Source organism: Benincasa hispida, chromosome 4, assembly GCF_009727055.1.
Source record: "Benincasa hispida cultivar B227 chromosome 4, ASM972705v1, whole genome shotgun sequence".
Lineage (NCBI taxonomy): Eukaryota > Viridiplantae > Streptophyta > Magnoliopsida > Cucurbitales > Cucurbitaceae > Benincasa > Benincasa hispida.
The window spans coordinates 33,224,207-33,239,347 of NC_052352.1; the positions used below are offsets into that span (position 1 = coordinate 33,224,207).

Sequence of the window (15,141 nt, forward strand, 5' to 3'; positions counted from 1 at the left end):
TTAGTCGTTAAAACATTCTCTCTCGGCCTTGAAAGTCAAAAGTGAGCCTTTCCAAGATTGAGAATTCACAAGACAAATGGGCCAAATTCTCATTTAGCAGAAAACTAGAAGAAAAAAGGGAAAAGGAAATCGTTATCATTGAAAAGAAGAAAAAGAAAAGCAAAATGTGAAGAGGAAAGACATTGTGAGAGAGATATTTGGATCCCCTAACAACTTCCTTAGTTAATCAAGCATGCTCAAAGATATGTTTTACTACACACAATAATAGTTTGTGATTAAAACTTCCAGAGCGAGCATGCATCATCTACAACATTCAAATATTCAAAATGTAATGTAATAAAGATATTAACAAGTACACCATAATTCATGGAAGTCTCTAAAAGAAAGTCTTCTTTAACAAGCGATCTCCCTTAAGTTTGTCTACGAAATGTAATTTGAGATACTACCATTCAATCAGCGACCCCAACCAGATGACGACTTCCCATTGTCGGCAGAACTGGATTTACCCCAAGCTCCTCCACTGTTGCCATCACCCGGAGACTGCTCAGTATTCCAACTGGATGTAGGCTTCTCCCAACCACCTCCTCCTCCTTGGGCACCTACATTGGCTTCTTTGTTCCAGTTGCCCTTTTCTTTGTCCATCGTTGATGGCTTCCAAGTGGAACTTTGACCCTCACTAGAAGTCTCAGCAGGCTTCCCCCAACCGGAATTCACATCTTTCTTTACTGTTTGATTCTCAGTTCCAGCATTCCAATCAGATGTTGACTTCTGCCAGCCACCGCCTTGAGAATCCGTCTTTGTCGCTTGGCTCCAGCTGTTCTTCTGACCACCATCTTCAATCTCCTTGCCTGCAGTTGATTTGCTCCAGCCAGAATTATTGTCTGCACCAGAAGAACCAGATGATTTCCAATTATTGTGCTCATTCCCACTTGGTTCTTTCCAACCTGAACCTGCTCCCTGGCCACCATCATTGCTCAACTTCCAACTCTGCTGCTGCTGGTTCTTTTCATCACCTCCTCGGTTCCAAGATCCTGCACCACCACCACTGCCCCAACCTCCATTATTACCTGAACCTGTGCTCCAGCTTGCAGGTTTATCCTCATAGTTACCGTCGTTTGAACCATCTTGATTCCTCCTTCCACGGCCTCGGCCGCCAAAACCACCTCTACCACCACTGCTACTCCAACCTCCTCCATTGTCACCACCATTTGAATCACCTTCTTGATTCCATCTTCCCCGGCCTCGGCCTCCAAATCCACCTCTACCACCACCGTCACCACCTTCTTGATTCCATCTGCCACGGCCTCGGCCTCCATATCCACCTCTACGCCCTCCATTGTCGCCATCATAAGAACCACCTTCTTGGTTCCATCTTCCACGGCCTCTGCCTCTAAATCCACCTCGGTCTGATCCAAATTTCTCTCTGTCACCACCACCACTACTCCACCCTCCACTCCCACTGTCACCATCATTTGAACCACTTCCACTGCTCCATCTTCCACGACCTCTGCCACCAAATCCACCTCGATCTGATCCAGATTTCTCCCCGTCACGACTACCACCACTACTCCACCCTTTATTGTTGTCACCAGACTCCCCACCACCACCACTGCTCCACCCTTTGTTGTCACCACCACCACTATTCCACCCTTTGTTGTCACCAGCACCTCCACTGCTCCACCCTTTGTTGTCACCACCACACTATTCCACCCCTTGTTGTCACCACCACCACCACCACTATTCCATCCTTTATTGTCGTTGTTACCACCACCACCACCACCAGTACTCCATCCCTTATTGTCTCCATCGCTGCCGCTGCCACCACTATTCCATCCTTTATTATCGTTGCTACCCCCACCACCACCAGTACTCCATCCCTTATTGTCTCCGTCGCTGCCGCCGCCACCACCACTATTCCATCCTTTAGTGTCCCAACTACGCCCACCACCACCAGTACTCCATCCCTTACTGTCTCCACCTCCGCCGCCACCACCACTCCATCCCTTACCGTCTCCACCGCCGCCGCCACCACCACTCCATCCCTTACCGTCTCCACTGCCGCCGCCACCACCACTCCATCCCTTATTGTCGCCACCACTACTCCACCCTTTATCGCCGCCACCACTATCACTGCTCCATCCTTTATTTTCGCTGCCGCCACCACCACTACTCCAGCCTTTATTGTCGCCATCATTTGAACCACCTTCACTGTTCCACCTTCCACGGCCTCTGCCTCCAAATCCTCCTCTGTCTGATCCACCTCTGCCAAAACCACCTCTATCAGATCTGCCTCTACCACCAAACCGACCCCTTTCACCCCTTCCTCTAAAACCACCTCTACCTCGATATCCTCCTCTATCACTACTTTCTGGCCTCCAGCTCCCATAACCTGAGGTATCATTAGAAACGTCAGTTTGAGCTTCAGCACCACCGGTGGAATGATTAGCATTAAAGTCATTTCCTGAGTTCCAGTTGCTTCTCTCTCCCCAATTAGAATTGCCACTTCCAGAACTCCAGTTGCCTTTCTTGGCCGAACTAGAATCCTCATTCCCGGTATCAGAATTCTTTTTCCAATTAGAACCCCAGCCACCCACTTGGTCATTCGAACCAGCTTCCTTGCTGGTCTGACCCCATCCGGATGCAGAATCTCCACCGGAAGTCTTTCCAACATTCCAACCACTGCCTTGATTCTTAAGCTCACCATCTTTCCCACTTTCAACAGATTTTTTATTCCAAGGAGAATTGTCCTCGGAGGCTTTTGTATCATTTGAACTGTGCTGCTTATCCCAACCTCCCGCCCATTGATCTCCTTTGGAAGCTGTCAAACTTGAGGAATCAGGTTTATCATTCCAAATAGCAGAACCAACATCAGATGATTTGGATGTATTCCAACTGCTTCCACCCTCGCGTTCTGATTCATTAGTGCCCCATTTTTTTTCACCATCAGAACTTGAACTCTGCCATTTGTTACCATTATCACTGACTTCATTACCCTGTCCCCATTCTTTTTTCTCAGTACTTCCATTTTGACTAGAAGGTTTTGGTTTATTCCAACTGTCGTTTCCTCCAGCTCCATCACCAGCAGTAGATTTATTCCAAGCAGAATTGCCACCATCACCCACGTTCTTTGGTTTACCCCAGCCACCAGTCTCATCCTGGGCACCCCAATTTGATGTTTGACTTCCCTTCATTGAAGTACCTTCATTCCAGCCACTTGAATTGACCTTATTTTCTGCTTCTGGTTTGGTCCAGCCACCTGCATTTCCTTTGCCAGCTGGCCGAATCTCAGAGACAGTGGTTGAAGCATTTTGATCGCCCCAGTTTCCACTTGATTTACTTTTGCTGCCCCACCCATCAGCTGAGGTTCCTGCTGGAGTATTATCATCACCAAAATTAGCACTTTGATGATTTTTCCAACCTCCAGATTCTGAATTCGTAAAGCCTGCAGAATCTCCACTAGGTACGACTGGTTTGCCCCAGGCACTAGAGCCATTGCCGTCTGAACAAGTTTTAGAATCACTCTTTCCCCATCCAGAGGCTTGACCAGTGTTCGCAGTATCCACACTTGATTTTGCAGCGCCCCAGGAAGTGCTTGCATCCGGAGTGGACTTGCTAACCCAAGGAGAATCTTCATCTGTAATAAAGCAACAATCAGCTTCTTAAAAATTGATATTCATGCATAATAAAGCATCATTTACGAAAGCAAAGCACTCTATTAATCGCACCATTTTTAGCATCGAGGCTTTCAGAACCAAAAGGATTTGTGGAACTGGACCCTGGACCATTCTGCAGCCAGAAAGGGAAGAAAGAATATGCATGGAATTTTTTTTTGGAACATTAACATTTAACAGCACAAAGAAAAACAAAGGGAGAGGGAAGAGAAAAACTAACCCAGGTACTGGACTCAGGGAAACTGGGCCAAGGACTTCTGCAGGGAAAGTACATTCTCATAAATACCATCATCGTAAGGGTATATAGAGACAAAGTAGTGAAATCCATAATAACAAAGGTCTTAATAAGCAGTGTTGGATCCCAGATAAGATAAATCTAAAAGTATTATATTTAAGGCATGCAAACAGTCGAACAGTTTCTAAATTAGATAAAACAAATAAAAGAAATTTATTCAGACATAAACAAACGACAATTTCAACATTTGAATTGACTGATCATAACATATCTTGATGCATGCATAGTCAGAATACATCCATGTCAATTTTTCATACCATAGCATTACAAATTTCTCATGGTCATATCTCCAACTAATTTCACTATCTCGCCCCTTACCTAAAAAAATCATACAACACATACCATTGCACTAGAAACTTTCAGCTGATTTATCTAGATCTAAGAAGCACAGACATGGATATAAATATGACAAGATAAGCAATGCACCAGTTTCTAAAAAACTAAAGTATGGATACGTGGAGGAATTGTTATTTTACACACACACACATATATATTATGATAATGCCCAATTAATTGTTATAATACTAATTTTAAGTTAAATTAAAGTAGATTAAAAATAGAGTAAAGTTGAAGGAAAAAAGAAAGGCAGCACGGCATAACTGGAACCGACAAGGATGAGAGGTGGTTGGGCAACTGGTGTAGGGCAGACGGCAGTGAAGTAGAAAATGAAAATTGAAAAATGAAGTTGAAGATGAAGGGAGGAGGGGGCTGTGAATCGTGACTCAGATAGTGAGAGAGAATGAAGATTTGATTGCCTTTCGGGTCTTTTTCTTTTACTTTTATCTTCTTTTTTTTTTATTTCTTTTATTTTGGACTGCCAAACTTAAAAGAGGACTTTTAAATAAAAAGGGTTGTGAGTTGGGCTTTTATGTGGTAGATTGAAAACCAGGTTAATCATGTTCTACAAAGTTTAAACTTGATCGTGTATAATAACAAGGTTAGCTTATCCATAACTGCCTTTTCCATTTTCGGTTTCTTCTAGATTTAAATCAAGGATTAAAAAAAAGATTGAACATGTATATTGGTATCCAAAAACATACCTTTCTGAAGAAGGCCCAGCAGAATTCCAGCCATCACCACCTGCAGATGACCCCGTACCGCCAATCCAATCTTAAAAAGAACAAGTGTGACAAACTTGTAATCATTTCCGAGAGAGAACTTTCAGAGAAAAAGATAGCAAAATAAAAAAACTTTATTAAAAGGAGATTAATATAACATATCAAACACGAACTCAAACCTTGGGAGCTGCCTTCATTTCCCAGAATATCAAATGGTTTTAGGGGATCCTCACTGTAAAATGATATTTGTATTGCGTGAGAGAGAGGGAGAGAAACAGAGGGGGTACAATCTATAGCAAACTGCTCGAGAGAACAATGACACTTGTAGTTAAAGTACCTAAGCGACGCTGCTGAGCTCTTTCTCTGTACCTCCGAAAGAAAATCAGATCTGACTGTGGAAATTCAATTTAAGAAAATAAATAACAGAGGGAAATTTGCCTACAGATTCTAAACAGCACTCAGAATATTAAACAGGGCCAAGATACTATCACAACCAACAGACCTGTAAGAACCTTCTGTTGAGAATCGAGCTTCACTGTAACATCTCTTTTACGTACGGCTATAACACGACACAGGTACCCCTTTAAAGGACCAACACGTATTCTCAAGGTTTGACCAATGGAGAACATTCCATCTGCTCTGTCATCACGGTTGTCTGCATCCAAAGAAGGTCCTCAAAGAAATATATACAGCCAAAATCCCCTATGCATCAGTAATAATAATACATACACTCACGACCACTCTCCTTCTCTGCCCATGGCTTTTTAGGTGATAGAGGTGACTTGGGAGAAGCGGAGAAATCCTCAAAACCAGCAAAACCCTTGTCATCCTCCTAAATGGAGAAGAAAAAATGTTGGATTGGGCACAAGCTAAACAACTGATAAACAAAATCAAGAGAGTTCACAAGACCTTTCCACCAGGTGCATCATAAGAAATCTTGATTTTCTCGCACATGTTAGATTTGCAGCAGAAATAACCATCATTATCCACCTCATTCTCGTCATATACAAACACCGTGTTTCTGTATACATGCTTAACAATCCCTTGCTTATCCTGTAAGTTCAAATCAGTTGCATAAGATAGCCTACTTTATATGCAGTACATCAACAGGTAAATGGTCTTAAGAGGGGAAAAAAAAAAGAAAAAAAAGAACGAACCTTCAATGATCCCTCCAAAACCTTGACATTGTCGGAAACGGATATGATCTTTCCATTGTGATCGGCAGCAGTAAATTTAGCATCTAAAGGCCCACTTTTCAACTCCTTCCGTTGCACATTCACCACAACAGATCCATCAGGGCTGTCCTTCAAAATCTAGATAATAGAAATGAAGGTAGGAGGAAATAGAGTATAGATCAATCACAAGGAATAGAAATAAGCTACTATAGCCATGATAAAAAAGAAGAATAATAATAAATCAAATTTAAGTGACATATGTACCTTGTAACTATCATCTTTTTCCATTCCTAATATCAACCCGAAATCTTTCCGCCTGCAAGGGACAGCAAGACCACCAATACCATTGCAAAGTAGCTGAGTTATGAGTCAACAGAAGTCTGATAGTACAATTATTGAGAACATATAATTAAGGACTCACCCAAAACAAACAAGATCGTGATCTCCAAAGCTGCTCGTGGAACTAGACCCTGATGAGCCCTCACCTTTTCCACCCCCCTTTTCGGTCCTAATATCCTTCTTTTTCTTCTTTTCACCATAAAGTTGAGAAAGCCACTCCACATCATTAGATTCGTTGCTCTCCGGAGGCTTGAACTTTAAGAGCTCATCTTCAGAAGGTATCACTCCCCAGCTTAACGAATCTAAAGATATTTTTTTGTATAGATATCCATCCTTGAGCATCATCCCATCAAGAAACTCAAACAGCTTTCCAGTTTCACGATCACGTCTAAATTGCATAAGTGGTCGAAATTCACTGTAAGAAGCAAGGAAAAAAAATCTTAATGTCAATGTACCCATAAAGGGGAAAAAATATGATAAAAACAACAAACTATTTCTTATTACTCGAGTTCGCTAGAGTTTATCAATCGTGGTGCAGGATTGGCAGTTTTCTTAGCAGCAGCTCCTCCACCCTATAATGAGAAGAGAGATTATCTCAAGTAGAATATGTACTCATAACATTTCTCTTTAAACATAAAGGCATCAGGTATATATAGAAGAAACCAGAGAGGCAGAGGGTGAGATTTTTACATCAGAAACTGCAGCAACAAATTTTACGATTGAACATTGTATCAGAAAAACCTACAGCCAAATTCTTTCATGCAGAAAAACATGTGAAATGAGAGAAGGTTTTCAATCAACTTCGTAAACTCGTTAAACTACAATGTATTCCTTTCAAAGAAGATACAATTTTTCATTCCAATCTAATAGTAATATGCTTGGAGTTGACCAAGGACTACTTCCCCCACCCCCCAACACCCACACCCTTTTTGGTTCTCATTGTTTACATCATAAATACAGACATTTCCTTCAACAAATTCAAAACCGTCTTTGCTCATATATCTAATTCACAAATTACTGATGCTTAACAAGTGAAACTTCTCCATTTCAATGCCAAGAGCACAAAGCAGGAACCAACATTCAGCACACTTGAAAAGTACAGTCATCATGTTTGATATTACATTTAGTATCCATAAGGCTACACTGATAGAAGATCAATTAAGTTGTTTGGCAGTCGACACTTTTTCTTCTCAGCAAGGTTGTATCACTTTACCAGATTCAGACTGAAAGTAAAAGCTTAAGAAACTGAAAAGGCCTGAAGATTATCACCACAAGGAGACAATTGACTCCCCCTCCCCCGAAAAAAAAAATGAGTGGTCTACATAAGACATCAATTCGATTTTATAAAAAAAAAAAAAACCATGTGACCATAAATATAATTATGTTCACGCACTACCAAATCTTTAGAGCATCACCTTCCCTATCCTAAAATGATTTATTTCTTCATTTTTATTCTCTCAACTGCATTTATCCTTTAAACAAGGAATTATTGAAATATCGAAATGAAATAGGCCAGATAAACCCGGGAAAAATATATTAGTTGCCGGTAATGTAGTGTCATAAAGTTGTTGCAAGTTGCAACAAGCAGAATAATATTACACCATACACATTCAAGATATATAAGAGTTAAAAAGGTATGCAAAACTTCATACAAATTTTTCGGCCATAGCTTGGAGATCAATCCTTGGAACCAGCTTCACTGTCGCTCTTTTACGTGCATTGTTGACAGCAACAATCTAAAGAAATCACTAAATATTATTTTTTGAAAACAAAGGGGAATTAGTGATTAAAAATGCTTAAACCCAATCTTTCCCCAAATTAGTACACTCTACCTGAGCAAGGTCTCCCTTGTATTTTCCATTTTTAACACGGGCCATCGTACCCACGGTGACTTCACTGACTCTACTTCGAACAGTAAGCAACTGAGAGATGTCATTTTCAGGAACAGAAGTTACACGGGTTGAGTATATTCCACTTATGCCTTTACATGCCTGGATCCAGAGTTACCCATCAAATGTTATACTTATCACTGACCACTAATATTATGCTAACATTACCAGAAAATCTCAGGTTACCTCAATTAAATCATACTGCCTTGGAGCTTCAATGTAAATAAAACCCTTTGCATGCTCCACACAAAACGCAGATTTTATCTGTAGCTTGGTACCAAATGAGTGCAAATCAACAAATTTCTGCATAAGACAAAAAACTGATTGCCGCTCACGGCCAACCTACAAATAAAATTTCCAGACCATAAGAATTAATATATGGAGTTAGAAAAAATGGAAATGAAAATTGGATACTTAATTCTTGGCTGAAGCATTTGTTTCCATTGATTAAGCACCATACCATGCATTTAACCTTCCACAAAGAGATGGTATCCCTGGCAGATTGCGGGGGAGGGTTTCTTCCGGTGGAATTTTTGTTCTCATAATTTTCGTCTGCAAATGCACCTAATCCAGGTGCTCGATTGTAGACTTCCTCCATCATTCTATCAAATTCTTCTTCGTTCATTTCCTCTTCTTTTGGGAAGAATGGAATGTCTTGAGCTTTTGCATCATCATCCTTAAATGTTGGTAATGTCTCCAAATCTTCCTCCATGTCCATGAGATCTATTTTTGTCAAATAAGAGGGTTGAGTAAAAAGAAAAGAATAGGCTGTCTTGAGGCTTCTTTCATAACGAGGTAATACATGCACCCCAACTTAGATGGAAAAACATTGAATGTTTTTAGTTAACCACAAGAAAAAAGAGAAAATAAGACTTTTTCTCACAAAATTCTTATATTATGAACTTGTTAATGGACACTATGGGAATCCAGCCAACAGATCAAGAAAGCTCAATTCCCCATGATAGAAGGTAAGAAGGTTGGGACTCAGTTCAGCTTGATTTTTTTTAGTGCCAAAAATGGGGCCAAACCAACCCATCATTTAAGGAATAAGGAAGGAGGGAGGGGGGAACACCAAACAAAACTATACTTCACCGAACGAACCAAAAATATTTAATCCAGATTGTACAAATAATTTTCAGTGGGTTTACTCTTATAGGCTTACAATTCTATTTTTGAAGCTTATTTGCACCGATTTGTTATAAACATCATTCATTTCTTTGAAATTCCACAGCAGTAATACCAATAAGAAAAAGAGAATAACAGAATTTGTCTTGCAGAACATTGCACCAAAACTAAAAGTTATTAGAGTAAAATGCACTTTTTAGCCAAGAGAGAGAGGGAGAGAGTATAATGTCGTATAATCCCATTCTTAGAATTTAGCCTTCAAGTTTCAATGCCAAAGCATCAACTTCGAGTATGATCCTATGCAACTTCAAACAAGTACACCAAATATTTTTAAAAATTAAAACATTTTTCTTAAAATGAAGGACCTGCACATATAAAAGGACTGATTGAGCACAAAGAAGCCAAAAATGGACGCTCCCTATCCATAATTGTTATTGTCAAATTAAAGTTTCAAAGTCTAGAATTTATTTCTGTTCACTCTTTCTTTAGTTGCCTATCCTGGTCTGCTAGTTAATCTCCTTAAAAGTAAGTTTCCCCTATGTACACCAAAACCATGGTTTTAATAAAATTAGAGAAGATGCACCCAACTCATGGTTAACATGGAACTAAAAAATAGAGATGAAATGATTGTGGTGTGCAATTGATCACTAATTATAAAATTGAATTGATGGTTAAAGTTCATACGGTCTCTAGGAGTATGCTCCCACACCTTTCACAGTTAACCATTTTCTGAGATAATTTTTTTTGCTGCTACTTTTTAGTTTACAGCTTGCTTAGTTCTGGCTTAAAAAGTTTGCGTGACATGCTTCTCCATTAGTTTCTAGTTTGTTCCTTTCCAAATATCTTGTCTAAAAATAGAGGGGGGAAAGTTAATAGTTTAGCATAAAAATTGCATATTAAACCAAATGAAGACAAATATCAAGGACCAAACCAAAACCTTGTAGTAAAAAGACACCAGACAGTGATACGAGAGAAGTTTGAAAGAAAAAAATGACCCACGACATTGCGACCTCCGCCGACTTTGAGTTCCAAAATCAGTTCATTTATGGATAAACAAATTCAGAGCATCTAATAAGCCGAAAACGAGAGAGCCGCAGCGGATACGATCCAGCGACTTCAATCAGTCCCCCTAGAAGCAGCAGCGGATACTATCCGCCGCGAGTCTCTCCACATGTTTGAGCAAACGAGTCAAAGTCGTCATCAACCTATAGAACGAGACAAACGTCTCTCGAACCAAAGCGTATGAGTAAAATCTTTAGTTCAACAAGCTTTCTCAAAGCAGCAAAAGGGTCTTAAGCAGCGGATCATCTAGGATAAACAAACAAGCCTAGAGAGCAACCATTTTCACAAATTACTTCCAACTAACAATATTCAGTAAAAACAACCCCAAAATATAAAAACCTAACACAATGTAGAACAAAAATACACAGAAACAAGCTCCAAACAGTACAGCGAACCCCTAAACGCGACGAAAACAACTGAGATGGGTTGAAGGGAGAGAATCTACCATCAAAGAAATCACTGTCGTCGGTATCGCCACCGACTTCGGGAGCGACATCCTCGAATAACTGAAGGACGCTCCGGTCACGCCTCTTGCGAGCAGCGGAGGAATTGTTGTCATCGCGAAGCTTGCGTTTACCGGAAGAGGAATCTTTGGCAATCCCTTTGCCCTTGGACGCCATGGCTAGGGCGGAGAAGGTAAGGTTTGAAACTGGAGGAAAGAAATGTGGAGAAGGAGAAAGAACATGCAGATTGAGAGAGAAATGGAGTGCGGTGTTCAAGCGTTGGAGTGAATCAATCAATCGTCTTCCACTATCAACTCTTCTCTCGAAGCGAATTCCCTCTCTTTTCTATGCTACGATGCCTTTTTTCCTTTTTCCTTTTTCCCTTTTCCAAAACATTTTGCTCTCTCTTTTATTTTCTCTTAATTATATTTTCTACTGTTTGGAAAATTTCACAAAATAACTCAAACACGAAAAATTTTTCTACCAATAATTTATTCATAAAAACTTTTCTATCACGGACCTTTTGTCTATGTAAAATTTCAAAATTATTCTCAATTTTTAAAAAGCCTTTAGACCGCACCACATCTTTCCTTCATTCAACAACGATTTCATTCAATGTGCATTCAATACAATACCAACATTCCACAAAAACATTTGTTCCCAACTAATATTCTTCTAATAGCATTAAAGAGAACGAAACGTCACTCTCAGTATTCACTTTCTATCATCGAACTCCCCACAAAATTCTCTCATTGTTCTATCGTAGCTTTCTCTCAGAGTTTCAGCCCAACATCTTCATTGATCGCTTTCATCGTTGGATTCAGTCCACGTTTCTTATTCCTTCAACAATTTCTTTAGCCCTTCATTCAAGGTACGATTTATTGTCTCATATTGCTTTCATAATAAGTGTCGTTTAACATTAAATTACAATACTATCATTTATACATTACTATGTAACCGTTTACTATGCGATCGTTTATACATTACTATGTAATCATTTACTATGCGATTATGTATAAATTATTACACAATCGTTCGTAAATTACAATACAATCGTATAGTAAATTATATACATGGTCGTTTAGTAAATTATAGACGATCGTATAGTAATATATACACAATCGTTCATTACAATATAAACGATCATTTATACATGACTATGCAATCGTTTACTACACGTTCGTATAGTAAACTATAAGTGATCGTGTAATAATTTATACATGATCGCATAGTAATCTATAAACGATCACATAGTAATGTATAACCGATCGCATAGTAATTTATACACAATTGAATAGTAATGTGTAAACATTTATAAACGATCGCATAGTAATGTATAAATGATCGTTCGCTTATCAATGATTTGTTTATCCCATCGTAGATCAATGACGTTATTTCGCATCTTTGTACGATTTTTGGGGATTGGGATGAGTCTGGAGGAAATCATATTGGTGGTCATATGAAAGGTCTGAAAATAAAAAATGATATAACAGTTAGTGAATTAGTGAGTATGATGCACCAACGATTGAATATCGATCCGGATATGTATGATATACACATCAAATGTTGCTACAATCTATTGGTCCCGGATCCCCCAATTGACGTAGTCGACGATGAAGATCTTAGCTTATTTTTAAAAGGCAATGATGCATCATGGATGTTGTTATTTGTATCAGTTACACCTTGCAAAAGTCATGGAGTATACGCAGTCAATATGTACCATCATCGCAATCAAATCGATCAACCAATTTCGACCAGTCAAAATTGTGGGTTTGCAACCATTCCAACACGCAATATTCATACCATGTCTTCACTTGATTATCATATTGAGCCATGTAACTTGGGGGTGACGAAAGTGAAGCTTTGTTTGGTTAGAACAGTGAACCCAAATGTTCTTCACAATTCGATACTGAACATGGATATGGGCAATCTCCAGGACTACAAACTTCTCCAACACCTAACATCCATATTTCAACCCCACCTACTCCTGTTCACTAGTCGTGATGTCTTCGGTTTTGATGCATTCCATCATTCCAATCGAACCATTTGTTGATATAACCAAACCATCAGAGGGCCCATCGTATGACGACCTCATCACAATACCTCATGACTGTTTAAATGACAAGGATATAAAGGAAGGTCAAATTTTCTTTTCGAAATATGATTTGTCAGTTAAATTATTGATGCTTGCAATAAGAAATAACTTTTACTACCATGTAAAAAAGTCAATAAAGAGCTTGCTAATTACCCGGTGTTCGGTGGAGGAATGTAAGTGGAGGGTCCGTGCAAAAAAATGAAAGAAAGTGATTCTTTCAAAGTGACGAAATATCTCAGGAACATAGATGTTCTCTTGAAATGAAAACTAGTGATCATTGACAAGCAAAAAATTGGGTTATTGGACACTTAATCAAGTCTAAATACAAACAAGTTGGTCGAACCTACTGCACAAGGGATATAATTGAGGACGTCCGACGAGATTATGGAGTGACCATAAGTTACGAGCGGGCTTATCGCATTAGAGAGTATGGATTAGTGTATGCACGAGGGTCGCTAGAAGGATCATATGCTATTGTTAAGACATATGGTGAGGCACTTAAGCTTGCAAATCCAGATACAATATTTGAGGTTGAAGTAGAGGATGGACAATACTTTAAGTACGTCTTCATGGCACTTGGTCCATGTATCAAGGGTTTTATAAATTGCATCCACCCAGTAATCGTTGTTGATGGGACCCATTTGCATGAGAAATACAAAGGTATGTTGTTAATAGCAACGTGTATCGATGACAATAACAACATATATCCTATCGCCTTTAGTTTTGTAGATGGTAAGAACGATGCATCATGAACTTGGTTCATGATTGATTTGAAGGCTTCAATAATGAGACGTTCCCAATTTAGTGATTATATCATATCGGCACATCTCAATTGCAAAGGTTTTTGTAAGTATATTCCCTGTTGCATTTCATGTCCCATGTATATACCATATTCGGAACAATTTGGTTGACAAATTCAAGAATAAGGACATAGTCCCACACTTATACCTAGTGGTGAAAGCTTATAAATTGTCTGACTTTCAAATGTATTGGGCTAAGCTTCATCGATATCCGGGTGTGACGGCCTATCTTAAGGATGTTGGATTACAACAGTGGGCAAAGGTTTATCGAGTCCATTGTAGGTATGACAAGATGACGACAAATATAGTAGAACGACTCAATGGAGTGTTGAAAAATGCACGAGAACTACCAATCACAAAGTTATTAGAGTATATCCGCGAGTGACTACAAGGTTGGTTCTATATCCAACGTACACATGCAATGGCATGCACAGACATTGTAACTAATTACGCAACGAGTATTCTTAAGGAATCGGAATTGATGTTTAGAACACATTGTGTTTCCCTGGTGGATATGCATATAATTAATGTGGCGATGGATATTTTGGGGGTTGGTTGATCTTCGTTCACAGACATATACGTGTATGGAGTTTAATTGCCTCGAGATCCCGTGCTCGCATGCAATATCTGCAGTGACCCCGAGAAACGTTAACGTTCAAACATTATGTGCAAAATGGTTTACAGTTGAGTGTGTGCTTACTGCTTATGCTGAACCAATCTTCCCAGTCGCACACAGGTAAGAATGGGTTCGAAGACCACATGTTGGAGATTTTGAATCAATTCTACCACCGCAAAAGGTAGCAAATGTAGGTCGACGTCAAATCGTCATGATACCTTCAATTGGAGAGGAGCCACGACAAATACATAGGTGTACACGATGTGGTCAGAGAGGACATGGCAAGAAAACGTGCAGACAGACATTGATAATACCTGATACTGGCTCATCTAGACTAAACAATATGTAATCTTCTCGGGCGATTGCTTCGTCTTTTCTGTACGATCGCTTAGTTATTTATTTGCTTAGTTAAATGTACAACACCAATTATACTATACAATTTTAGCACAAATTTATCTAAACGATCGCTTAGTTATTTATTTGCTTAGTTAATTGTACAACACCAATTATATTATACAAATTTAGCACAAATTTATCTCAACGATCACATAACAAAAACTAAACGATCGCATA

At 39.4% G+C, this 15,141-nt stretch overlaps 1 protein-coding gene across 2 annotated transcripts; it reads right to left on the reverse strand.

Moving 5' to 3' along the window:
- Positions 1–832: 832 nt before the first annotated feature.
- Positions 833–11,447, reverse strand: LOC120075176 (protein RNA-directed DNA methylation 3). Of its 2 annotated transcripts, none has more exons than XM_039028370.1 (18): positions 11,060–11,447; positions 8,888–9,150; positions 8,614–8,769; positions 8,371–8,529; positions 8,191–8,274; positions 7,043–7,110; positions 6,621–6,953; positions 6,464–6,515; positions 6,182–6,337; positions 5,934–6,077; positions 5,754–5,856; positions 5,527–5,679; positions 5,362–5,416; positions 5,204–5,256; positions 5,007–5,076; positions 3,892–3,925; positions 3,726–3,786; positions 833–3,634 (listed from the first exon to the last, which is right to left on the reverse strand). In XM_039028370.1, exons 1-18 carry the CDS (start codon positions 11,232–11,234, stop codon positions 975–977), a joined length of 4,779 nt encoding a protein of 1,592 aa, XP_038884298.1. In that variant the 5' UTR covers positions 11,235–11,447; the 3' UTR covers positions 833–974. The 2 variants fall into 2 exon arrangements, with proteins under 2 accessions (XP_038884298.1, XP_038884297.1); XM_039028369.1 differs by having other exon boundaries at positions 3,892–3,928.
- Positions 11,448–15,141: the final 3,694 nt, after the last annotated feature.